The following is a 26,702-nucleotide window of genomic DNA, read 5'->3' as shown; positions in this document are numbered from 1 at the left end:
AGAGAGAGAGAGGAAGGTGAGTGCTGCAGAAAGACCCTTCCCTTCTCAAAGGCAGGACTGATGCAGGAGGTCAAGACAAGTGACACCAGTGGAGGCACAGACAAGCAGCACACAGCCCTGCACAGCCTCCCCACAATCCGCCACAGGCAGGGAACAAAATCCTTGTGCCCTGGTAAGCTCTTCCCCCAGACAGCCCCCTCAGCCACCCGGTGAGGGGTGCTCCTGGCTCGGACAGGCTCTGCAGCAGGACAGCTTGAGGAGCCAACCTCAGCCAGGGCTTCCTTACCCCAGGGACCATCCCTCCTAGGCTCCAAGAGCAGAGACTCGCACCCTCCATCAGCCTCTCTCTGCTTCCATGCCCTCTTCCTAGTGCCTTGGAACTCCAAGTCCCCTCTGCCTCGAACCTTGAGAGCCACAGGACAACCTCCCCCAGCACTGCAGGGATCAGCTCAGTCTCCACGGAGAGGCCTGAACACCAGCAGAGCCCCAGCAGTGGCACCAGCTGCCTGGTGGGTGCAGAGCTGGCAGGATGCTGCTCCCAGCAAGGCAAACAAAACCCCAGGGCAAGGATGGATGCCCAAGTGCAACCCCAGTGGACCCTTTGGCAGTCATGTCTGCCAGTGCCTACCATTTCTGCACTCACAGGACAACACGGGGCCTGTCACCTGGGTCTACTGGCCTAGGAACAGGATGGACAAGTGCCTCACACCAAGCAAGAGTTGCTGCTTTGTGTCCCCGTGCTCTGATCCATGTGGAGGAAAGGGTTTGCACAGAGCACATCCCAGCTTGCCACCACACATCCATCTGCATTCAGCTCCTACCTGTGATACGGCAACGATGTTGGCAGCGTAGGGTGGCAAGTCGTACTTGCACTCCCGGCAGATCTTCTTCAGCGTGGAGACACTGGAGATGGAGAGCTCAGGGTTGCCCAAGGCTTGGAGCACCAGCGGCAGCACGTTGTTAATCATGACGGGGTGATCAGCCAGCCACTCTGACAGGGCCCCTGTGCACACAGATGGGATCAGACCCCAGGACTGTGCCACGGGCTATTGTTCCCCACGTCCTGGGATGTTCAGCTTCGCTTTTCACTGCTGTTATTGCTGAGCAGGAGCAGCCTCAAAAGGGGCTCCTCCTCCCCAGCCCAGCCTGCATGTGAGCAAAGTGACATGGCCCCAAGCCTGACAATATTCAAGAAGCAACCAGACAACACTCTCAGACACACTGTGTGAATTTTGGGGTTGTCCTATGCATGGACATGAGTTGGACTCAGTGATCCCTGTGGATCTCTTCCAACCCAGGACATTCTATGATCATATGAAAGGCCTCACCAATAGTGAACATCACGGTGTCGGCAAGCTGCACGTTGCTGATGCTGATCCGGGGAATGAGGCCGATCAGCCCTGGCACCACATCAGAGTAGTTCACGTCGATGGTCTCAGCGATGGACTGGAAGCCGTAGAGCAAGGCCTCCGTGTGCTGCCAGGGTGGGAATGGCACTGTCAGAGCTGCACACTGACCCCCAATGTCCACCCCAGCCCCAGGCACTAGCCCAGCCCCCTCACACCCAGCTGAGAAGGCTGGTCCCTGGGCAGTGCTGAGGATAGAGAAGCAGAATAAGACCTGTTTCTCCTCCCAGAGAACCTGCACATGTGCCAGCGAAGTGTTCACACTCCTCGCCACTATCACATCACTTTGCTGTCAGTGCCCCACGGTGAGGATAGGTCCCTGAGGGGATGGTGGCCGTAAGCCCGCCACTCAGGTCCTCTTGCTCACCTGCCATGTGGATGGCTGCTCTGTGTTGGTCAGGAGACGTCCCAGTTTGTCATAGAGGCTGCTCAGGAGCTCTGCACCCAGCATCTCATACACGTACATCAGTGTGTCAGAGATGTCCACCCTAGAGAGAACATGCATGGGTCTCCAAATGCTGTCCCCAACCACTGCAGAGCGCTCCACGTGCAGACACATTACTTGCGTTCCCTTGTGTGTCTGCACAAACACACTGCCCCAGCACAATGCAGAACGCTTCCAGGGCTCCCTAGGCAGGGCAATTGGTGCCACCCCAGAATATCGGCTCATTTCTATATTGCCACCATGGCCAAAGCAACTCTTGGTGGAAGGAATCTCCTCTGTGTCCGCACTTCGGCCTCCCCACAGTGCTCTGGCTCCAGGAAGGCAAACTGTTGCCTGTGTCTTTGCCAGCCTGACAAGCAAACCCACCTCCGAGCCCAAAGTCACATCCATGCAGGGAGTAACGTGCCCCAGTCCTGCTACCCGGGGAAAGGCAGGCCCCAGCTGTACCTGTATATCCGAAATTGCTCCTTCTCATCTGAAGACCAGAAGCCATACTCCTCATCGGAGGGGAACTGGGCTTTGTGCAGCAGCACATCCACCAGCTGGAAGTAGACAGGCCTGTAGACCTGCTGGTACACTGCCTGCTTGTCCGGCTCGAAGGAGAGGATGTCGTCCTGGCAGCAGGAGGAGGAATACGTCAGGTCTTGCAGGGGAAATAAAAAATGGAGCCAGCATGCCCATTGGATGGGGGTGCAGGGGCATCTCCCCAAGCTGGTAGCACCTGTCACAGTTCAGAGGTTGCATTTCCAGCTCCACAAAGTCCACCTGATGCTGAGCTCTTCTGCAGCGGCAGCATTATCAGATGGTGAGATGCCAGAAGCCCCAGCAGCCAGGCAGACCCTGGGGTGTTTGAGGACAGCATGGCTACAGCAGGGTAGCATTGCCTGCCATGTCCTCCCCTCAGAGAAGCAGCGAGAGAAAGTGGGAGGCTCAGCCTCATGCAGTAGAGGAGCTGCCAGCACGGCGCCAACACAGCCCCCTCCCTGCCCACACTCAGCCACACTGCATCAGACTGCAGAGGGATGGAGCTGGGGGGGTGAATGGGGCTAAAAATAGAGCATGATGTGGCAGAGCTGCTCTGTTCAAACAGAGAACAGTGGCCCTGGGAGCCGGACCCCACGCTGGGCAGCCCCGACGGCCACCAGCCCGGCAGCAGGGGCTAGCCTGCAGTAAGCCAGCATGCGACCTCTTCCCCACCTGCAGCCTGTGCAGCTGTGCAGCAAGGAGCTAAACAACCAGGCCTGCTGCTGGGAAAAAAAAAGGCATGAAGTTTTAATTAGTTATGTTAATGAGGCCCTTAAAGGCTGGCTCAGACTTCCACGGGTTGGAAAAAGTAAGCCACAGGACCAGCATTTCTGAGTTACGTGCCCTGCAGCAGCTGCAAGTGTAGGATGAGGAGCAGAGGTGTCACAAGTCCCTGGGGAGCAAATGTGGCCAGGTCAGACCCCATCCCCATGCACCAGTGTCCCCAGCCCTTCCTGGAGCCCAGGATTGGGCCAACTGCCCCACGATGGCCACTGACCTGCAGTGTGTACCAGAAGGTGAGCGTCAAGGAGCTGGTGGTTTCATTGACGGGGTAGTGCCCGGGGATGCCGGTGCAGAACATGATCATGTTGACCAGGGCCAGGAAGCTCTGCCAGTGCTCCACCTGGTCCAGGAGGGCCCTGGAGAGCAGAGAGCACGGTCAGGGTGGCACCACCATGGCAAGCCTGGCTTGTCTGCCCTGACACACATCACAGGGTACAGGACAGGCCCTGATGAAGCAGCACATGGGGAACAGAGGGCTGCTCCAAGCTCATTCCCTCTCCTGGGGATCATCCCCAGTACTCACCGGGAGTGATTCTCCCCCAAGGCCACAGCAATCCGGCAGATCCCGTGTGACGTCTCCATGTCCCCGCTCTGGACCGCCTGGCGCAGCTGCTCTTGGAGCCCCAACACAGAGGGGATGAGCTTCAGGAGGGTGTTCACGTACCTGCAAGCACAGCCTGAATCAGGGCCAGGCATCACCTCACCAGCACCAGCTGCCACGGCATTCATCCCTCCTGATGCTCTCCCAGGGCTCCCATCCACATTTCCCTACTGGAAGGCTGCTTTGTGCAATGGGACGCATCCAGGCACCTCGACTGCTTACATTATATAGTCCTAAAATTACATTCGGCCCTTTGAAGGCAACTGTGAGGCTGATGTGGCCCTGGGTGAAAATGAGTTTGACAGCCCTGGCTTACAGGGACTCTCCTCCCAGCCTGCGGCACCAGGTTGAAGGCTGAAGCCCCCAGCACTCCCGCAGCGGAGCCTCCGCAAGTGACAAGAAGGGCTGAGCCAGCGGCCATCAGCTCTGTGTGAATCTCCCACTGCACCACAGTGTAGGCATCTGCCTCTGCCCACCCGAACCTGCCGCAGGGCTGCCAGCAACCCCCAGCCAGCACCAACTTGTCGCTGCCATGACCAGCTCCGAGCGAGCTGTGCCTGTGCGCAGCAGTGTTGGCGGAGATGGGGAGTGGGAGCAGGGCGGCAAGGGCAGACCCCAGGACTCTTTTCACCACGCTTGCAAATTTCTCAGTCATGGAGGCAGCCAGAGCTGCCATTGGGAAGCCACACAACCCTCCAGCATGGGCACATGTGGATTGTCCTCTCTGGCCAGGATGAAGTGGGCAGCCACCCTTGGGGACTCCTACACAGGGAGGATGCTGGCCCCTGGCACATCCCCGGTCCCCCACCCCACCAGGCTGCCGCAGCGGCACAGCTCTCCCACATCACATCACACACATCAGCCGCCCCTCTGCGCCACTGCCTGCAAGTGATGGTAACCAGGGCAACGAGAAGGAGGCAGCCAAGGTGAAACACAGCCCAGGGCCCCCGGAGAGAGGCCCTGCCGGAGGCTGATGAGCAGCCCTGCCATTTCCCTGCCCGCCCAGGCATGTTATCCAGAGCTGCAGCTATTCCGCACACTCCCGCAGGTGCGGGGCCAAGGATGCTCGGAGCGGGAGGCACACGTGATGCCAGCTCTCCTGTGCCTACCACGGGGAAGAAATGTGAGTACTGACACCAAGACAGCCACATGTCCACCCCGCAGAGGCAGGGGTGCCCAGCAGCTCTTGCTATGGCTGATTTAGGAGACAGCGAAGCCATTGGTGCCACCAGTGCAGGGAGAGAGCCACACCAGTGGTGGCAGCTTCTCGGTCTTGGCCAGCAGGAGAAGACAGAGGGAATGGGGTGTCTCCAGTGCCAGTTGCCACCTCAGTATCCCCTCTATGTGCCACCTGGCCCCTCTCCCCTAGAGGCAATGGGTATTTTTGTGTAAACCATTTTCAAGCCTCTGATGCCCCATGAGTGATGCATGTGGCAGTGTGGGAGCGATGCGATGATGGAGAACTTGGGAATTCACCAGCTTTTCTCCCCAGGAACTGATGCTGCAGTCAGGGTCAGCCCAAGGGAGCTGGGGCAGTTCCCAGACAAAAAGGCACAGGGGACCTTCCACTGCTCCAGTGCAGAGCAAAACCATCCTTCCTCTGCAGCACTGGGCTCACATTAACCTAGAGATGTCTTCATAACTTCAGGAGTTTATGACAAGGACCCTGCTTCTGCTGGTTACCATTAAATACTCACAGTGCAGATGCTTAGAGCTCAGCTGGTCCTTTGGACACCCTGTACAGTCAACAGAGAACCACCTGGATTTGCTTCCCTGCTGCAACTCGCTCCATGTTAGTGAAAACTTCTAGAAAAGGCTGGGTGAACCATGTCTCCTGTGAACCACCTTGCTCTGCTCACTGCCTATGTAGATCTAATGGCAACTCAGACATAGGGGTCCCCAGGGAGGATGGCAATTCTTGCTCTAGGTGAGTTGTTTTAACCAGCCACCAAAGAGCCATGGCCAAGCCGGCCAGAGCTGCGCTCCTCTCCTACACATCCAGGAGAATGGAGCCCCAGGCCACCCCACCTGCTTGGTGCTGCTTCCAATCCCCGAGCAGCCAGCTGGTGCCACAGCCCTGCCCAGGCACAGAGCTTGTCCCCAGAGGCAGACACCACATCTGCCAGCCCCTGCTTCCCACCCCAGCGCCAGGCAGGAGAGGACGAGACCATCCCAACCCAGCTGAGCAGCCTGTCCACAGCAGCTGATGACTGGCAATGCCTGTGGAAGAGTCTATGAACGTGGCACCCATATGGTGATGCTTCTCCATGTATTTCCCTCCAGCAACTTGTGTTAGCCCCCTCGAGTAAGATTTGCCATCCTGGTATTTAGCAGCTGGGCAAATTTTTCTTCCATGATTTTATAGAGTCCCTTTGCAAAACCAATGAACTGCAGCATCCACAGCTCCCTCCGTGGGACCAGCACCTCCTTCTGCTCTTCCCACAACCCTCCCCAGAGCACACCACAGTACAGGGGGCACCTTACAAGGCAGAGACACAGGCAGCTCACACATGACTTTCTCATCCTTCCTGATCTGAAATCTGAGACATCTCCTGATGAGAAAACCCAATGTATTAAAAACCTGTTTCTAATGAAGCTTTTGGAAAACTCTTGTAGTGAAATTCCTGGTCAGGGATTCAGCACCAGATGCAAAGACTAGCAAGGGATGGGCTGAATACCTGCAATCCCACCAGCTCCATCACTGCAGCAACACCCTGCAGCTTTTAGAGAGATGCCTCAGTGTCCGATGCCCACGCTCCATAACTCCCACTGCAGGCACACACCATGTGGAGGTCCCTCTCCCTGCTCCGACACCACCCGCCAGGCTGCAGGAGCGTGATCAAGCGCTGCACGCCAGCTCTTCCCTGCAGCACGCACTGCTGAGCTCTTGCCCGCTTAGCCAGGGGATAATCCTCAAACGAGATGGAAAATCCAGCACAAGCCTCCTCTGCAAATGAGATGCAACAATATCTCTCTTCCTGCCCTCCTGCGATTCACGAGCTTCTCAGCACCCCCAAGAGAGGAGATGTGCACAGAGCCAAGGCTCCAAGGTTTCTTCTCAGGAATGCCACATCCTAACAGGAGCAGTGTCCAGACTCCAGCAACACGCAGGACACCCCCTCCTCTAGGCACTCCCTGGCAGGTGAGGAGATGAGATGCTTCACAGCTATAAATCTCTACTGCATCACCTCTAGTAACACCTCAGAGGTAGGAAAGCCACCCGCTGCTGCTCGCAGGCAGGGAAATGGAAGCCGCCAGCACCAGCAACTCACTCTGAGGGTGATCCTTGCCCATGAAGTCCCACCTACCCTTCTCCACCTGGACGCGTGGCAGTCAGCTACTCCCAGTGTGAGGAACGGTAGCATGAGGGATGCCTTGCAAGGTGGTGGGAAGATGACACACAGGCTACCTAACCCCAGCGCCAAGTTCAAGAGCCACTGAACCTTCTGCTGACAGTATAGAAGCACACCTGCACAATTGCCTCTGCAGCAATGTCAACGAAGCCAGCTGGGAGGCAGTAAGGAGGAAAGACAGAGTCCAAAACACTCAGGGGAACCTGTGGGAAGTGGGAAGCCCTGATACTAACCCTCTCACAGAACAATACTCTACAAAGCTCTGGAGAGGACCACATCGGCAGCCCAGCACCGAGGATGCTCTGAACCCGCGGCCAAGGGCAGTGGGGAGCCAGGCCCCTGCGGAAACAAAGGCAAGAGACCGCAGAGGAAGAGAACGGTTGAAAAGCAGCATGGATCTCCCAGATTGTCAAGAAAAGAGACAGAAAGGTCAGGAGACTCCCTGGGGACTCAGGAAAGAGCTGGATCTGCTGTGGCTGAGCAACAAGGCCAGAGGGGCAGGACAGGCAGCACCAGGGAAGGAGGGATGCAGGATGGAGGACACAAGGAACAAAGGGGAAGAAGGAGTCCACCAGGGCTGTGAAGTGGGAGCTCTGTGAGTTACCCCACTCCTGAAGCTTTCCCAGATCTCAGCGCTGAGCACAGTCCTGCTCCTCCCTGGAGCAGCTGACACCACACACCGCTTGGCAGGGTTGCCATGTGACAATGCCACCGCTGTCCCCATGCCCCGGGAGCAGGGGCTGCGCCAGGCTCACACACACTGGGCAGCCTTTCAGGCCACCTGCCTGTCCCATCCTGGCCACTGCCAGCATGCCTACAGACAAGAGAGGGTGCTCTCCCATGGCTGACAATGCCTCCATGGAAAAGGATGGAAAGCAAGCGCCAGTGATGCTGTAAGAGAGCCACCAATGTGGCAGGACCGAACAGGGCCAGAAACTGCACAGCAGGGTCAGCACAGAAGCAGAGAGGAAACTCTGCTGTCAGTCATGCTTCTCACTAAAACTCACTTTGAAAACTCAACAGAAAGCTTGGGCTTTTAATGCAATTGAAGAACAGTGCTGCAGGGCCAGGCTCCTGCACGCTGTTGGGAAATCACAGCCATGGGACTCCCGAGACTCAAGGGAAACAGAAAGGAGGAAGGCAGCAAGTTCATAATTTTAGAACTGCAAGTCACCTCACCTTCTCATTTTCTGTACCATTCCTGCTATTTTCTATACCAGTCCTGGAACAAGATTTTGGGCTGGCCCACAGCCTCTGCCAGATACAAGGAAAAGTCGATTGTGGTAATCTTCTGCATGCTAGCACATGAGGCAACCCCACCCCACACCCAGCAACACATCAAAATCCTGACGGGTCCCTTTGCACACCGGAACCTGCAGTCCAGATGCAACGCCCTTGTTATTGCAGAGCCAGGGCCCACACTGGCTGCCCCTGCTCTGAAGCCAAGGGCAGGAGCAGAGCTCACCACTGCAGCAGCATCCGCACCGCTGCAGAGGGTCAGGCCAGCATGATGCGCAGCGATGCACAGGGATGCACAGCGGCAGCAGCTCAGCCCAGCCTACAAGGAAACCCTCCTCTTCGGGGGGAAGGTTGCTAAGCAGCCAGGAGGGGATGTGGCCACAGGAACTGCAGGAAATGTACTTTCCCTTCTGCGGGCATCAGTCCCAAGAGCTGACAGCAGCTCAGGCAACACGGCCAAGCAGACAATCTCAGATCCCCACAGTGTGGCCCCAGCAGGACCTGCCCCACCCCCGGCTCCCAGCTCAGCTGCACCACCGGCAGCCACGGCCACAGAAAGGACAAGTCCTCAGCTGGCACAAGCTGTTGGAGCCAGGAGGAGGGAGAAGACTGTCAGGTCTGGTTTTATTATCTCTGCATCAAATCAGCTCCTTGGCAAGAGCAACAGCATGAGGCAGAGGGGAGTCTCTGAACTCCCCTTGGCCAGAGCCAGGCATCTGCTCCCTGGCTGGGCACTGCAGGGTCTGACACAAGGAACCAGAAGGGAGCATCCTTCTCTGCTTGGGAGGAGGATGGTGGAGATGAGCTGTGGCTGCCCAAGACTATGTGATTGCCACGAGTCAACCATGGTGCAAAGCCTTTCAGGACCAACCATGTGAAACCAGGAGCCCATGGGAAACATCTCCCACTTCCAAGCCCTGTCATCATCACTTCCAGGGCCGACAGTAGCTAGAAAAAAGGCTTAGGTTTTTCCTCTCCCACACAGATCCCCCATGGATGCCCAGGAGCACCACTCGCAGTGCACAGGAGACGCTGCCCTTACCTCTGGGCATCGGGCTGGGAAATGGCGTTGACGACAGCCTCCACCGCTGTGTCGAACAGCTCTGGGTCCTGCAGAGAGGTGAAAGCTGCCTGGATCAGGTTCTCACAGTCCATCAGCGGGATCTCCAGCTGCACCCAGCTGGAGAAGCACTTCAACACCTTCTGCTTGATGAAACCCGGGGAGTCCTGCTGCTGCAGCAGCTGCTCCAGCAAAGGGAAGACGGAGCCGCACTCCTGCGCCAGGACACTGCGGACCTGGCCCTTGCGGTACTGTGGCAGGCGGCTGGTCTGAAACTCCTCCGGCAGCACCGTCAGCAGCTCCAGCAGCGCCAGGCACCGCGCTCGCCCGTCCACGTTGGAGTCCTCTGCCTGGAACATGCGCACCATGTCTGCCACGGCGCAGGGCCAAGCCTCCGGCATCATGCTGAGGGCCAGGGAGGCCAGTGCCACGCAGAGCCGGGTCAGCACGATCTTGGAGCCACTGGCGAAACGGGTGATGTGGGTGAAGAGCTGTGACTTGAGGCTCTCGTACTGGTCGGCTGGGATGTCGTTCCAGTAACGGGAGATTTTAATGTGGAGAGCGCTGGCGCCAAAGTACTGGATCTCAGGCACTTTGTCCATGTTGAGCAGCAGCCAGCTGAAGTGCCATGCCTGGGGGGACACCTGTGCCTGCATCAGCCATTTCTGAGCCAAGTTCTTGTTCTCGATGTTTGGGTCATAATACAGCTGATGGAGAGCCTGGAAGGGAGAAGGGAAGCATCTTAGAGCAGCTGAGGAGCACAGTCACAGCCGGTCCCACCAGGGGAAGGCACACCTGGAGGGCTCACCACCACAGAGCCCAGCCTGGGCTGCCCCCCAGTCACTGCCCTGCCAAGCCAGGCCCCCTCACCACATCAGCCTGCATTGGCTGGCCTCCCTCCTTGGGCTCTCGCTGAAGTGAGGGCAATCTGGTAGTGGGTAAGGACCTGCAAAGCGTTCTTCCCCTCTCCTCTCATGCAGCACTCTGGAAATTTCTCTTCCTTAGTCATCTCCCATCCTTGCCTTCAGTCATGCCAAACCCACCTGCTTCTGTGCTGATGCGCTGTCACTGGGGTGGGTGCAGGACCCCTCTGCAGCACAAGGGCTGCAGGGGACACGGCACACCAGCACTCCTGCCTTCCATCTGCACCTGCTCTCAGAAAGGTGCTGTGGATGCACCAGCTCTCAGAAAGCCCGTATGGCACAAAGCTTACGTCTAGGAGCCCAAGGAACGCAAGAACTGCTTCAGATATCTTAGTTTGTACAGAGCCCTGGAAACCCACAGTCACTAAGCTCAGGGATTAATCCTCCACAGAGTCCTTTTGAAGGATTCCCAAATGCCCAGTTACACCTGGGTGAGGAGACCTGGCACCTAACCCTGCCTCTGCCACCACCTCCCAGGACGGTCCAGGGCTGCTCACTCCGTCTCGCCCATATGGAAAGGAGAGCATCACTTACCTGCTCCAACAGCTTTGGGAGATCTAGTTACTGCTTTGCAGAGCTCAGATCCACGTGAACAGCCTCACGCATGCTGCAAGGCTTTATTTGCAGAGGAATATTATATGGATCTTAAGGCCAACATTAATTGGTTACTTATCCTGACTGGGTGCAACTGGTAACCAGTGACAGCCTTGCATGCAGAGGGAGAGAGTAACTCCTCCTTGCCCGAACTCCATCTTCCAGCAGCGAGGTTTTCTGCCTGGCAGAGCGCGTTTCATTACAAATTGCTGACTGCACACGTCAGTGGCAAGGAAAAGCAATGGTATTCGTCAGGCTATCAGGCACCCGTCGCACCCCAGCATCAAATTGGAGGATGACTCCAGCAGGTGCAGATGATTTTGTGTGTCCCCACCCTAGATCCAGGTCTCAGATATCCTCCTTCCCCCCCTAAAAACTCTATGAAATTCTTGCATGGCTCTTGTACCCAGGAGAGGATTTAAACCCTATTTTTACACATGCAGAGCTGGCAGCCTGGGGCACAGGAACAAGCTTTCCAAGCAAGTGCTTGTGCCTCCTGCTGCTTCCCAGCACAAGACCAAAGAGCAGGACAAAATGGCAGGAACCTTACAGAGGCAGCATTGCCTGGGCCATCATTTGAAATACCTCTGTTCAAGACTTTGCAGCGAGGGAAAATGAGGATAACCTCTTTGTGAGAAAGAAAGAGGTTATGAAGTACGTCGTAGGAGACAGAGCCAGCCAACACGGGCTGCAGAGGGACAGGCATCTGTCCCACTATAGGATGCATCCTGACATAGAAAAGGTTAACCCTAGATAAGCAGGACATGGGGAGAGAGAAACTGTTCTGACAGAGTGGCCAAGGGTAGCTCACGAGCTATCAGCAGCTACCTGAAACCTTGCTCTGTTCTTGGTTAGCTCAGCGTCTTTGAAGCACCACTCAGCTGCTGGGCAGAGGTAAGCACTGTCATCCCTTCCCATCAAAGCAACAATTTATTTCACTATCCAGCAGCAGCTGCAGATATGCTAAAAGCTTAACCACCCACCCCTGGGGGTAGGAACCTGGCTCCTACCCCTGCTCTTTCGCTGAAGACTGAGTCATCCTGCAGCAGGGCTGGGGCTGGAGCTCCAGCTATCACCTCTATTACTGGCTCAGTCTCTTATTTGCTCTCAGAGCTTGCTGCTTATTTTCTTCCCAAAAGAAATCTCACTTGAGGTTCCCAAAGTCGGTGATAGCCTACTCTTCTCCTTCCCCTCTTGCTGGGCAGCCTGACAAGGTGCAAAGGCTGGCAGCAATCCCCTCTGCCCGCTCCGTAGCCTGGGAATCCTCCTCACTTCCTCCCAGCCTCTCCATTTACACTCCCACACATTCCCTAATTAATTGATTTCTTCTATTTTGAATAGTCTTCCTGCTAACACTTAGAAAACAGGAGAAGGGGAATCACTATGCATCATATATTATGAGGCACAAGCTGTACACATGCCCCAGGAGCCCTAACCTCTAACCCAGTACAAGGCTTGTATAGCATGGACCACACCACGTGTGGAGGATGGACCTGGCTATCACCAGCGAGCTCTCCGGACAGGCATCCATCACCCAGCAACACAATCCCAGATTGTGGAGCCTCTGGGGAGGTTTCCAGTGGAGACCCCAGGGACACAGGCTGGAGTCTCCACTGCTCAGCACCTCCGGGAGAGAGGTTGAGCAGCAAGACAACAAAGTCTACCAGCTACACTGAGTTATTTAGTGGATGGGAACGATGCTGAAGAGCCATGCTGCAAGCTGCTGGAAGGCAGAAGAATATTCTGGAAAAACATGGCTGCTGGCTTTCTCACCCCCCTTCCCTGAGCACTCTGCCTGGGAGGGAGGTGCCACAGCAGCTTCTGGGTGGGGTATGGTTGTTTCTGTCCAAGTTCAGGGTGTCAGGTAGAGAGGCAAGACAGCACATGCCCCGGGACTGCTGACAGTGCACCACATCTGGTGCTCCACACGACATGTAAGAGCTTTCCAGAGGACATCCAAGGATGGGCATCAATACTGGAACCATCCTAGCCCAGCTCAAAGCAGCAGATGAAGCCCCTGGGAGAAGACTAGGCTCTTTCCCTAGTGTACCACACACATCAGCTGAGTATCATCCTCTGCTGAGAGCGTGGGACAGGAGGATGCAGGGCACTGTGTCCTGCAGAACGGTACCTGAACACCCACTATGCTCCTCCTCAACAAGGAAAGGCACCATCCTCATCCCAGAAGCAGGTACCAGCACCAGCTGCTGCTGGAGTTTGACATCACCGCATCAGCCAGTGCCCTCAGGCCCATCAGGAAGCACTGGAGATGATGAGGGGAACTTGTTAGTGCCAGGAGGGAGAAGCAGAAGGCATGAAATCGGTCAGTGACATCTAACAGGGAGGCTTTGTGCATTCCGATTTGAAAGGGTGGCTGCCACCAGACCTGCCTCCTCCGCAATTAGACCAGTAACGTGAGAGCTGGTAAACAGCCCAGCTGTCAGCTATGCCCTTCGGCCAGGGAAGGAGCTTTCTCCAACATCAGCTCTGTTTGGTTGAAAATAATTCAAGCTTGTTATGATGGTTCTTCCCTGCTCTAAAAAGCTGTGGCCAAAGTCTCAGGCTCTAGATAGACTGGAGTGGTATCAGCTGCTTAAGAAAACCAGAAGTAAGCTGTCTTGGGGCAGGGGCAGAGGTCCCACACTGGTCACTTGGGACAGTGGGAAGGGGACCGGTCCAAAGAGAGTTATTGCCAAGCAAACGGATTTGATATTAGCTCACAGTCTGGTATCACGAAGGAAAAGGAGCTGCTGCAAGCCCAGCATCTCCCAGCCTTCACCCCTTGGTGCAGGTTGTCTCCTCACCTGCACTGCATAAATCCATCAACACATGGTCCCCAGCAGAGACGTGTTGTGTCCGTGCCATTTGCAGGGTGGCAAGAGAAGCCCCAGACATGCGGCTCCAGCCCCAGAATGGGAGTGTGCTGCCTGCCACTCCTGGGGGGCTCCATGGGGAGACAAGCCCCTCCAGGGGCCATTCTGCTTGAGCCATTGGAAGCAACAATGGGTACAGCTCTGACATCTGCAACCCACCAGGGCAAGCAGCAAGCTGCAAAACATACTCCTGTTCTGTTCCTTGCTCCATGCCCACAGCCACGGCTTGCTGGGGGCGGCAGTGGCCATGGCCCCTCGGCAGACACCCGCCTTCTTCCAGCAGGATCAACTCGGATATCCCCCGCTGCAGCCTCTCGCTGTCCTTTCTAGCTGAACGCACTCGCGCTGCCAGCGCTCCAGGCCTCTGACGGCACAGCCATTACCGCGGCTCTGCCAGCGAAGGGAACACCCTCCCTGCCTCCCCCACCCCGCAGCAGCCGCCCTCCCCCTGCCACAGCCGGGCAGGCTGAGCAGCCAGCAGCCCCGGGAAGGCAGCAGCCCACTGAAGCACCGAGGAGAGCAAATGGATGCAAAATGAAGCCATGCGTGTGCTGCCAGTCGTGCTGCTCCTGCTCAAGGCACCCACACTTTGCCTGCAGCCCCAAAGAATGTCCTTTTTTTATTCCCCCACAGCTAATGGGAGGTGCTGCCACTTTGCATCCCTCTTTGAGCCCAGCTTGCCCACATCAAGTCCTCGGCTGTTTAGAAGGGGCTGCAGCCCAGATGTGGCTCAGCAGCATCCCTCCTGCTGCTTCACTGCCAGCAACTCTTGGTAGAGACTGGCATGGTCCCCAGCAGGGACACGGGCTATAGGAGACACGTGCTCTCAGCGGCGGTGGGCTGGACGCCTGCACAAGCAAACAGTGAGCAGGACCAGAGAAGAACCCTGGGAGCACAGAGCCCAGAATGACTTGCAAGGGTGATCCAAACACCTCTGCCCACTATCTCGTGTTCCTACCCATCACTTCGGTGAACAAGTCTACAAGTGTTTTCAGAGGAACTCCCGCTGGCACACAGGTGCCAATCTTACTCATCCCTGCTCCATAAGACATCAGAGTAGAGATGAGGCTCCAGTGACAGCACTTGTAGGGCAAAGCCAAGCCCTGGCAAACACGAGGTGCTCCCCCTCATCCCATCACCACCACACCACAAGAAGGAGCAAGATGTTCAGCCAAGGTTGGCTCTGGGTGGAATCTGCTTTTGCAGTGAAGATCTGCTTAAATGCTAAACAAGGTGACTTCCTGCTTCCCTCAATTTTGCAGGAATCTCCCCTCCAGAGGCCCCTAACACACCATCCCCAGCACAGCTGCCACATCTCGCATACATGGGCTGCCTCTAAGGAAGAGGTGGCCAAGCAGTGCCAGCAGTGCACCAGACAGGGGCTGCTATTCCCCCAACCTGACATATCCATAATTCTCCTGCTCACATTCCCAAAGACAAGCAATAATAATTTTCTGAAGAAAGCAGATGCACTTGGTTTTCTTCTCCTCATCCTCCTGGGTATAAGGCAGCCCTGGCAGCTGCCACATCCCCGAGGCTCAGCATCTCCGAGGAGCGGTGATCAAAGTCACCACTCTCCCATCACAGTAGGCTCCGGATGTCAGCTCCATGACACGCCGCCTACCCATCCTGCCAGAGAGACTCTGTGCATTCATCAGGCATCTCCAGAGAGGCACACAGCAATCTGGAAGGCCCAGAGATGCCAGACCGCTAATGTGCTAGGGAAAAGATGTCAGTGAATATTACAAACACCTCAGAGGATGAGAGGCAGGCCAAGGGAGGAAAGACCTGGAAGGAATCAGACAAAAAAAGAGGGCAAGAGCAGACACTTGGGAAATTCACGGAGGAATGGCACTGCCTTCTTTCTTATTTCAAAAGGTGGGATATTGCTGGAACAGATTCAACTGCACTGAAAACAGGTAAATGGGTCCTGCATTCCTCTTCTCCTGTCCAGCCCTGCAGTGTTAGGCACTGCCACCCCTGGCCTGCAGAAAACAAAAAATACAAGGCAAAAGTCCTGCTTGTGCACTGATCCTCTGAGATGGACACAGCCAGCAAGGACCAAACGCCTGCAATCCGTCTTCACCAGAGCAGGGTTCACACTGCAGCAGGAGCATCACCTCCACAGGGCAGCATCACCCCATCATCAGGCTGTCTGTCACCCTGGGGACAGCCCCTGGGCACACAAAAGCACACGCATGTCACAAACCAGGTTGCACCGTTCAGGCACGGAGAGGCTGAGCATTCTCTAGCCTGAAGCCCTCTGCTTGCCCAGCCCTGCCTTCCCTCCAGCCGCAGCAGGGAGCCCTGCTCAGCAGCAGGGGAAGCTAAGCCAGCCCAGAGCTGCCGGTTGCCCAGCAGGTCCATGCAGCACGGCCACGCCAGCCTGCTTGAGCTGTGCCAAAGCCAGAGCAGCATCTAGGTCAGGCTCGGAAGAAAACAAAAAGCAGCCGAGCAGCCCTCAGCTGGGACCAGGGAACACTGACACAGAAACTGTACCACAAGGGCTCAGCCCCAGCGTGGCTCTGCTCCTTCCCTGTGTCACAGGGGAGCTCCCTATGGAAAAATGGAGCAAAAAAATACATGGAGCAACTTTCAGGTGGCTCCTGAAGTGCAACACCTGAACTTGACACCCCCACAGCAACAGAGGCAGCTGCCTGCTTGCTGCCATGGGCTTGCGGACCCCCTAGCTGACAAAGGGCAATGTGGGCCCAGCCTGCAGCATCCGCATCCTCCCACCTCCCTGCAACCGCTGGTCACAGCTGGAGGGATCTAACCAGCTCTCTCTAGCACAAGTCATGCTGGATAAACATGGCAACGATCCTCTTCAGCTACAGAGACACCCAGAGCCCTGCAAAACTGCAGGAGTGTTTTCCCAGCCTAGCACATAATAAACAACAGCAGGGATATGGAAGGGTCTTCCAGGGACTTGAAAACCATCAAAAGAGCATGAAGAGCATGGTCATACCAGAGACTTCCCTGTCTACAACTGCCACACATGATGACTTCCACTGTGGATGACCTGGAAAGCCTTTGACCCTCTGACTTAAGAGATAACCAGCTGTTCCTAACCCCAGCATTTATCACTAACTGACTCAGAGTGGAGTCAAACCCCGAGTTTAATCAGTATTCAGTGTTATTAATAGAGTCATAGAAAAAACCTGGCAGGCAGAAGAGTCTAGGCCAGTAGAAGCATCATTTGTCTGGCAGCATCACCTCTGACAAAGCAGCCCTACCCACCTGCCTCCCACCAGCCCAGCCCCCAGCAAAGCCCATCTTTGTACCAGAAACACCCCACAGCCCTCCCTTGAAAAGACAGAGGCAGGAGGGCTCCGAGATGCTGAACCTCTGAGTTTTTTCTGATCCTACCCCACATTTCTTCCCCTGAGTAGGGACCGTCCTGCTGCCCCCAGCCAGCAGCTCAGAGCCCCACTGTGGTCCACAGCCGCATCTTCAGAGGACGCCATCCAGCTGGTGAAGCCTGCAGAGACCCGGAGAAACCGGGCAGGCTGGGGGAGGGGAGCCGAAGCATCCTAGAGGGCATCTTTGCCTCCTCCCAGGCAGCAGGAGACTAAATACAGAGCAGCACAGTGAGGGTGAGCTGCCTCTCAGCATAGCCCCACCTCGCCCAGCCAGCGCCTGGCGGTCCCCACCCTGGCACTGCCCACCCTCCCCGGGCAAGTGTGCGCTTCATTGTTGGTGCAAACAAAGGAATGGTTTGTGTCTGCAGAAGAGAAAGGAAGTTGGAGGCAAAATCATCCAGCAGCCCTGGATATATGCAGATTAAGCTGCAGAAGGTTGCATTAATGTAGCATTTTCCAGACATTGGTTAATCCCCCCAGCCATGCTCTGTGCCCATCTCCCTGGCAGAGCTGAGCTGTCTCACCTGCAGCCACAAAGGCAACCGGTGCCCAGTTACAAACCTGACATCCCTGACCCGACACCTCCCGTGAGGCTGGGCAAGTTGCTGGGGAGGCATGGGTGTGAAATACAAGATACGTGCCCACCAGCATGCCTGTGGGCATCGTTTGGCACGGAACTCAGTCTATTCTTAATCGAGGAAAAATGAGGACACTGGGATTCCCACGAGCTGTCTGGGGACTGAGCTATGGATTGACAGGCTGTCAATCTCCAGGTGGCTGTCTGGTGAGTGGAAGGGAGAAGCTATCTTGCTGTTTGCCCTTCAGGGATGCATCCTCTGCTGCCCTGCCCCCATCACCTCCAAGATGGCCCAAGGGAAGGGTTCTGCTCAGCTGCCTCCCCGAGTGTTTGCTGGGGTGCCTTGCTCAGTCTCCGTGATGAACCCCAGGTCAGGCAGAGGCTGCTCAGAGCTCTTCCCAGCAGCAGTGTCGTGCCAGCAGGCCTTGATTTGCCATGGACATTCCCTGGATCCCGGGTTTCAGCAGTGACAACCTTGCCCCCCTTGCCCTGCAGTTGCTTTTAGAAGCACCTCGAGCATCAGCAGGAGCATGTGGGCTGGATCAGTCCAGGTTTAGAAAGGCATCACCAGGCCATCCGTCCTCCAAACGCTTTTCCCAATTGTAATTCCCAACAATTCCCAGCACCTGGCGAGAGCCCGGGTGCCCTCCCGTCCCTGCTTGATGGAGAAACTGATCGTGTCGAGGGCAGCCAGGACTAGAGCGGTAGACTCTGCCTGCCTGGCGCTGCAGCACGGCGACCCAGAGGACGGACGCCCGCCGGAGACACATCTCCTCCCTTCTGCTCCCATTTCTGCCACATCATTTACTCTCCCCGGGATGCCCCGGTGCACAGAAGCGGCGCCACCTCCCGCACCGGACCCCCCTGGGCGCGCAGGCGGGTCCCTGCCGCCCCCGCTGCCGGCAGGGAGGGGGGGGCTGCCGCCCCGCCGCCCTTCCCCGGGCCCGGCACTGCCGAGCAGGTGCCCTCCCCCGAGCCGCAGCCCCCGCACCCCCGCGGCAGCATCAGCATCCCGCAGCCGCGTCCCCCCGCCCCGCCACCGCCGCGGGTGGGCTGGGGGGAGCTCGGCGCGGCTGGCTCACCTTCTCCACGTTCTCCACGGTGAAGTCGAGGCCCTGCGGCGGCGGCGGCGGCGCCTCCGCCCTCCGCTCCATGGCTGCGGCGGCGCTCAGGAGGCGGTGGCGGGCGGGCGACAGCGGCGGCGCACGGGCAGCCGCATCGCGGCGGGACCCGCCTCCCCGCCTCGACGAGGGCGGCGGCACCGGGGCGGCACAGCTCGGCTCGGCGCGGCGGGCAGCGGCGGTCGGGCCGGGACGCGCCCCAAGGACGCCCCGAGAGGCACTGCTGCCCCGCTCCGCTCCGGCAGCGCCTCGCCCCGCTGCCCCGCAGGCGCGGCCGGGCAGCCCGGGACCTGCCGCAGCGCCGCGCCGCACGCCGGGAGCCGTAGTCCTCGTAGTCCCGGTAGTCCCGGGCCACGAGCGTCCCCTGCCGGGCACCGGCACCGAGCGCCGCCCCTGCTCCCCACGCGTGGGGCGGGCGGTGCCGACAGGAGCCCCGCTCAGGACCCTCCCAATCCCAGCCCACAGGTGTCAAACACGCCGGGCGCCCTCGTCGTCCCCCCCATCACGGGCACACACAGGGGTTGGACTCGCAGCCCATCACTTTATTGCTACAGGAAAAGGCGACTGTACAAAAATAGAGTTTATCCCTCAAATTTTACAAATAATAGAAAAAGGGGCTGGGGGCACGGGGCACCGGGGGACGGGGCGCTGCCCAGGGCTTCACAGCAGCGCTGGGGTTAAATCACACCCGGCCCCCGGGGGCCCAAAGTCATAAATAGGAGCTGCCGCTCGAGAACAATAAATAAATAATTTAGAGTAAAATAAATAGTTTAGTGCCGCAGCACCATGGGGGCAGCAGGGGGACTCTGCCAATTCCTGGGAGCAAGGCAGGGGTCCCGGCAGGGGTCCCAGCAGGTGCCCATGCCCTGCTGCCCTGCGGAGCACTGGGGGCTGCTGCCGGTTGAGTGCAGGTCCCCTACCCTGCACTGGTGTGGTTTGGCCCTGCTGCACTCGTCTTCAGGGACGCCCCCTCCCTGCACGGCAGCTCTGGCCACCACCAGCTCCAGGGTGCCTGAGGGGACAGGGAGGTTTTTTTCCCCTCTTTCTGTCCCACTCCAAAGCTTGGGCAACAGCCCCAGCTCCCCTAAAGCAGGGGTGTGGGAGCAGGGCACGGACAAGCCAGGCGCTGTTGGTGGACACTGGGCTGGCAGACCTCCGCAAGCAATGGGGATGCTCCGTGTCCCCTCCAGCTCTTCTTCCAGCGCTGAGCTGGGGTGCACCCTGGCGGGACCCTGCACAGCCAGTGGCACCAGCTTCTTGGCACAGAGCGGGAAGAGGCTTGGCCACCCGCCCCCCGCCATGGCTCCATCTCGCCTCGGTCCCTCGTGGCTACACAAAACCAGGGACATTCTCCTCCACCAGACCCCTCCTCTGAGCACTGGCAACATTGTGTGTGGCAAGCCAGGGTCTGCCAGTGTGTGTCGAGCCACGGCCAAGCCAGCAGCCCCCTCCTCAGCCAATGCAGCTGCACTCCGCTGCTGAGAGCTTCTCAACTGTCTGCCATGTGTTCTGCACATCCATGAAGGAGACGGCCTCATAGCGGGTGGGCCGGCAGCAGGGGTGGCTGAGGACCCGCTCCTGCGGCCCCGGGGTGATGAGCTGCTGCCGCAGCAGGCTGCCCAGTGTCAGGTCATAGTTGCTCCGTGCCCGGTGGCAGGATCCACTGCAGTACTTAAAGAGCACGATTTCATCCGAGTTGAAGCCCAGGCCCAGGTCACGCACCTTCACCATCAGGTTGCGGATGTGGCAGTTGCGACCACGGGCCCCCCGCGAGGGTTTCCGCGCCCCTTTCTTGGCTTTGCTGGCCCCTGGCGGTGAGCGCTCAGCACGCAGCAGCAGGTCCTCTGCAAGCTCCACAGTGCCTGGGCGACCCGTCGTTGCGTTGTCCCCTGCACGCAGAGGCGATGGCAGTGTCAGACCCTGTCCCATACCTGCCACTCTCCCAGGGCCCACTGAGCCCGCCTGTGCCCCATTGTGACCCATCAACCCCTCCTGACCACCAACTATGGTACTGGTTGGATGCCCACAGGGTGGTGAGGGAGGTGGCTGGCTGAGCGTCTTCTCATCTCAAGGGCTCTACCACTACCTGCAGTGCAAATCACAGGGTACCATGTGTTCAGGCCCCCCCACCTGGCCCCGATGCACAGAGGCAGCCCCACATAGGTTGGGGCTCCCCACAGTGGCTCGCATCCCACCTGTGCCCACACTTGTGCCCATGTAGGGGGTCCTGTGCGTGACACTGGGCACCCCCATCCCAGAGTGGCATTCTTGCCCCAACACACACCGTACAGCTGGCTCCAGGCAGCGGTGAGTGGTACTTCCACACTCTCCTCCACAGCCGGGCTGGTGGTGGCCATGTTCTGTGGCATGGGGGCCGCGTCCAGCGTCTCGTTGCAGTGTGGTGTTCGCAGGGCGCCCGCAGCCAGCCCAGACAGCAGTGAGAGAATGGCAAGGAGTCCCCACAGTGTCCCCTCCTGTGAAAAAGCACAGCACAGCGGGGTGAGCCCTGGCCAGGGTCCCCACACAAGAGACGAGGCTCCATCAGCTGGGGATGGAGATGGGGACATGTGGTCCCAGCCATCGTGGCTCACCTTGGGCTGCGGGTGCGTGGTCGATCCTGCAGGTCTTGGCTCTGGCGGCCCCGCTCGCTGCTCCATGCTGGCTGCAAGTGCAGAGGGGGGGGGTCAGCACCCACGCAGAGGGGACGGAATGGACATCAAGCTGGCTGGGAGCTGGAACAACTCTCCCCTGCCAAGCATACCATCCCTTCCCTCACTGCCCCCCAGCACCCTGAAACACCCCCTGCACCCTATGCGTGACCCCAACCCACACCTCCTCCCCACACAGCCAGGCACCCTTGCCACCCCACGCACCCCTTCCCAGAGATCTGGCTGCTGGGGTGATTCAGCCTTTGCCCAGCACCTCTCCTCAGGGGGACACAGCTGCCTCCTCATGCAAGTGGCCTGGGATGCCAGGCTGGCCTGTCAGGCAGCAGCTGGGGCTGGGAGCATCACAGCAGGGGGGGGGCCTTTCCCATGGCCCTTCTCTGGGAATGTTTTTCTTGCTCACAGTGGGAGCCTGACCTTGGAAATTCTAAATCCATTAGTGCAGGGTCCCTGGGTGCAGCCACCCCTTGGCCCCATGCTGGCTCCCCAGCCCGCTGCCCGTGCCGAGCTGGGACATGCAGGCCCAGAGCAGCCTGGGTGAACGAGGCCATGAGGGGCAGAATGGGCACACAGATCCCATGGGGACACAGCAGGGCACCACACTGGGCTCGCTGACTCATTCACCCCAAATCACTGGCTGGCATCTGCTGCCACAACATGCACAAGGGAATTCAGTGCCGGCTGTGCATGGTCCTAGTGAAGCAGCAAGCACAGTTTCAGGAGAGCAATGTCCCCCAGAAGTGCAGGAGCAACTCCCAGTCTGCAGCCACATGTTGCATCTCCTTCCTCCCTCCCCTGTGCCCCAGTGTCCCAAACCAGGATCCCCCAGAGATGGCTCCTAAGGGCCCTTGAGCCCTCCTTGGCCAATCTGCTGCATCCCCTGTCTCTTGGGACGGGACTGTACCCTTGGAGCTTGGTGGCATCCTGCAGTGGGGAGTCCCCTCATCCCCTCCATTGGTTTGCTCCTGCATGTCCCAGCTGATTCTGCAGCAAAGCTGAGATGGGACATACTGAGGAGAGCACTCCTGGCCAAAACATGAAGGGACACAGCTGGGCACCGCTGGGACAAGGAGACAAAATCAGTTCCCCCAGTCCCTCCAGCATCAAGGAGGATGGTCCCCCAAGTCCTGACTGCTGCATCTGATGCCCTCTTGCACTCGCCACACCATATCAAGGGGCGGCAACGGGCACTGCCAGGCCCATGTGCCCCCTCTGGGGGCCATGCACCAGGCAGGATGCGTCCCCGGTACAGGCGGAGCTGGCACCGACCCCTCCGGCCCCGCCAGCCGCCGCAGCCTGGCCAAGCACAGCCCACGCAGCACGTTGCTCCCGTGGTGGCCCGTGGCCCCGCGCCAGCCGCTGTTACCAGGTCATGGTTTTCCCAGGCCGGCACCCCCCGAGAGGCCAGGCGAGGGTCCCCGCGCCCCGTTGGGAGGGAACGAGGCCCCCCAGGTCCCCGCTCCCGCGGCCGGCTGATCCACCGCGGCCCCTCGGCCCCAGCATCCCGGGGACGGGACGAGACGGGATAGGATGGGAAGGGACGGAGCGGTCGGTGCAGTTCAGGCTTCTCCCGTCCGGCGGCAGCACGGCCCCGGGCTCTGCGGCGGGAGCCCGGCCGGCGGGGCGCCGGGCGAGGGCAGCTTTCCTTTGCCCCGGGAGCCCCGCAGCCGAGACTACGGACGTGCTCCGACACTGTCTCCGGCAGACGCGGAGCCCCGTCCCCCGGGGCAGGTTTCCCGAGCGCGCAGAACCGCAGCCCATGCTGGGCCCGCACCCCTGCTCGGCCCGTGTTTTGCCCCGGCGCGGGCAGCGCTGAGCCAAGCTCCTGGGCACTCCAGGGGGGTGCCAGACCTGCACCCCCCAAGGCAGACCCCCCAGCTCCCGTATGGCCGAGATCTGGCTGGGATCTGTCCCTGCCACGGCTGCGAGAGCCCAGCTGAGCCATCAACAAGCACATGCGCCCTTTCCAGAATCAGGATCAGGCCTATGCATGTGAGGACATGCCTGAGCCCCCGCCACATGTGTCCCCCGCCGGCGTCTGAGCAGCAGCAGCGTGTTGGGGTAATCCCTGTGCAGGTCACCCCACACCCATCCGTGCAGAGCTCTGGCGAGAGCCCCGCTGCCCGCACTGTGCACAGGGCACTGGGAAGTGGGTGTCCTGTGGGTTGCATCAGGTCGCCAAAGGAGGCAGGAGCCACTCGCAAAGTGCATCCACGCAGGGTCAGCGGGTACCCCAGCCACGAGATGAGAGTCTCAGCTCATGGAGTGCTCACTTTTGGAAGGGGGTCCATCACTGCTCGTCGCGACAGCCCTGCAGCCACGACTCCTGCCTGGCAGCCTGGAGGATGCCCGGAGACCCCCACGGGCACCTGCGGGCACCGGTGGAGCCGGCGACGATCCAGCATCCCACCGCGCTGCCCCTGGCAGGAGTGACGAGGGTGTCAGAAATTAACCCTACGTGTGACGCGCAGCTGGCACCCGCCCCACAAAGCCATGGGAGGCCGGAGTCGGACACGTGGGGCACATGGGCGAGACAAACCTCGGCCCTAGCCCGGGGAAAGCAGAGCCGGCGGGCGCCTGGCATTGCTGGCTCGGGCATCCGCCTCGGGGCTCTCCCCCACCCACCGCCTGGGCAGCCGGGGCACAGACCTACCCGACATGCCCAAAGGGCTGGGGCGGGAGCCCAAGGAAGAGGCGGGTGAAACCGTCCCCGTGTCGCCCGGGCACCCGCAGCGGGGTCCCGCCTCTCTCCGCCCGGGCAGGGAACCCCGTCCCCGCCGCAGCCCCGAGCGCTTCCCGTCGCCGGACTGAGTTCGCTACCCCGGGAGCTGCTCGGTGGGAACCTGCCCGGGGGCGGCCCGAGCCCCCTCGCCGTCCCGCAGGTTTTGGCGGGGGGCGGGCAGCGAAGCGGCCCCCCCCTCCCCGTCAGCCCCGAAGCCCCGGTACGAGCCGCCGCTGAGGTCCGACGCCGCCGGCAGGCTGTGACGGACGCTGCTGCCCGCCTCCCCGGCCCGCACTCACCGTGCCCGCGGCGGGGACCATCCCCCGGGCCGCCGCCGCCCCGCATCGTCTCCGCTCCCCGCCGCCCCCCGCCGCCCGCTGCCGCCGCGTCGGGGCGGGGCGCGGGCGGGGGCCGGCGCTGTCCTGCCGGCACCGGGTCCCGCCGCTACTCCCGATACCGCTCCCGGTGCCGCTCCTGCTGCGCCTCGGGGTGCGGGTCCCGGTGCTCCTTGGGGTGCGGTGCCGCCGGCGGCGGGCAGGCGCGCAGTGCGGGACAGCGGCCGCTCCATCCCGCTCCCGCCGCGGCCGCCGGTGTCAAATTCCAGCCGCCGTCACCTGACCGGCGGGGCGGGCACCGGGATCCCCATCCGCACCGAGATCCCGATCGGCACCCCGACCCGCACCGCAGCGGCACCGGGACTCCGACTCGTACGGGCGCCGGGACCACCTCGAGACCAGGAGAACACCGGGATCCCGCCAGCAGCAGGCGCCGCGGCCCAACCCGCATCAGCACGGGCTCTGCGCCGGGATCCGCACCACCGCCGAACTCCCGCAGACCCCCGGCGGCACCCGACCAACACCACCTGCCCGCCGGCCGAGCCCCGGCTTGGCTGACACCTCTCGGCACCGCCGGGCAGACGGACAGGCCGACGGACACGCAGCCGGGACGGACGGAAAGCCCCTGAGCGGGGCTCCCTGCCCTGACAGCCCGCTCACAGCGCTGGCAGGACGGACACACGAGCACCCCTGGGGACGAGTTCAGCCCTTCCCGGAGCGCTTCGGGACCAGAGCCCCACGAAGACCCCAAGCTTGGCGTCGGAGGGCAGAGCTCCACGGGGACCCTTTGCACACAGCGAACCACTCGTGCCCGTGGGGACCCGGCGGGAATGGGTTTCGGGGGACAAGGCGGGGGCCACCCTGGCAGCTCCTGGGCCGCGGCGGGGCTGGCCGGCGTCCCACGCACCCCGAGCCACCGCGGGCCACCGGTGTGCCTGGCGCCCACGTCCGGCCTGGCCGGAGGAGGAGTCCGGCTTCCCAGCCCTGCCTCCCCGCCCGCTGCCGGGCTCCTTACCTCCGCCGTCTCCCTGCCTCCCTCCGCCGGGGCCGTCGCAGGCCCCGGGGACATGGGGGCCGGCTGGCGAGCTGAGCTGAGCCCGTACGAGTCCTTACGTCACCGCCCAGGGCCCTCCACGTCCATCCCGGGGCTCTCGAGTGCTCCTTGCAAACGTGCCAAATCCCAGGGCCGCCTCCTCTCGGCCCCGCTTCACACGTGCTCCCCTGGCCGGAGCCGGCCCCCGGGGCACAGCCCAGGCCGGGCAAGCCCCCCAGGGCCAGCCCTCATGGCCCGCCGGCCCCCCGGGCCATGCCCGCGGCGGGGTCCGGAGGCGTCCGGGCGGGCGGCGCGCCCCGGGATGCTGCCTGCCGTGTCATCGGCCCCGGCAGCGCTCAACCGCCTCGGCGCAACCTCCCCGGGTTTATATAACTCCCCGTCTGGAGCGGGGCCAGCGGCTCCATCGCCGGCTGTGCCGCGGCTGCACGCTGGCCCCAGTTCGCCCATGGGGTCTGCCCTGACACTCGGCCCCCCCCGTGGCGTTAACTGCTTCCCCGCCGCACGGCAGCCCGGACCCCGCGGCCCTCCGGCGGGAAAGGCTGGACGGTGTGTGCGAGCCAGCGGTGGAGCCGGTCGTCTCGTCGTCTCATCTCGTCGGATTATCCAGCACGGGGATGACAACTCCCACGTCCCTCCTGCGGCATCACCTGGCAGGGAATGTGCTGACACAGGCGACGCTGGCTAAGCCGTCACTGTCACCGCTAGCAGGGACAGTGGAGGTGGCACGTTGCCTGTTGCCCAGAGCTGCTGCCCCTGCCTGGCATGGCCCTGGTCACCCCCTGCTCCCAGCACAGGCAGTTTGGCCATGCCTGTGGCTGTGGGTGGCTTCCTGCCTGCTGGTGGGACTGTGTGGGAGGGTGGGCTCTGCCTTGCGGCTGCACTGCCCCACATCATGGCCTGAGGCTGCCCCCATCCATGATGCCCTCATGGGAGCTGGCAGAAGTGATGCCCAACAGAAGTTTGGAGGCCCCAGGGGTGGAGAATGAGCCAGGGGCAGGGAATGTGGGACAGGAACAGGATCCTCTGCTTTGCGGGGCTGCAGACTAACAGGGCTGCCTGCTTG

At 60.3% G+C, this 26,702-nt stretch overlaps 2 protein-coding genes across 7 annotated transcripts in view; both read right to left on the bottom strand.

The window, feature by feature from the left end:
• IPO13 (importin 13) overlaps window positions 1–19,097 on the bottom strand; it is a 34,511-nt gene extending 15,414 nt beyond the window's left edge. For all 6 annotated transcript variants that reach the window (XR_013922419.1, XR_013922420.1, XR_013922421.1 and 3 more), the window contains exons 1-8: window positions 18,824–19,097; window positions 9,395–10,131; window positions 3,683–3,823; window positions 3,374–3,515; window positions 2,299–2,465; window positions 1,774–1,894; window positions 1,329–1,476; window positions 822–1,003 (exon numbers count right to left, since the gene is read on the bottom strand). Coding sequence is in view for 3 of the 6 variants with exons in the window: in XM_080348538.1 (XP_080204664.1) it covers window positions 822–1,003; window positions 1,329–1,476; window positions 1,774–1,894; window positions 2,299–2,465; window positions 3,374–3,515; window positions 3,683–3,823; window positions 9,395–10,131; window positions 18,824–18,895 (1,710 nt within the window). In the remaining 3 variants the exon portion in view is untranslated. The remainder of the gene's footprint in view (window positions 1–821; window positions 1,004–1,328; window positions 1,477–1,773; window positions 1,895–2,298; window positions 2,466–3,373; window positions 3,516–3,682; window positions 3,824–9,394; window positions 10,132–18,823) is intronic.
• Window positions 19,098–20,314: 1,217 nt separating this feature from the next.
• Window positions 20,315–24,595, bottom strand: ARTN (artemin; the record flags this gene model as incomplete). The annotated part of the gene is made up of 4 exons (XM_080348852.1): window positions 20,315–20,751; window positions 21,147–21,336; window positions 21,454–21,524; window positions 24,550–24,595. The coding sequence occupies 4 exons, from the start codon at window positions 24,593–24,595 to the stop codon at window positions 20,315–20,317; spliced, it is 744 nt and encodes a 247-aa protein (XP_080204978.1).
• Between the last annotated feature and the right edge of the window lie 2,107 nt (window positions 24,596–26,702).

This window comes from Nesoenas mayeri (assembly GCF_963082525.1).
Source record: "Nesoenas mayeri genome assembly, chromosome: 8".
Lineage (NCBI taxonomy): Eukaryota > Metazoa > Chordata > Aves > Columbiformes > Columbidae > Nesoenas > Nesoenas mayeri.
The sequence above is the reverse complement of the archived record's forward strand: the minus strand, read 5'-3'. Positions and strand labels throughout refer to the sequence as shown.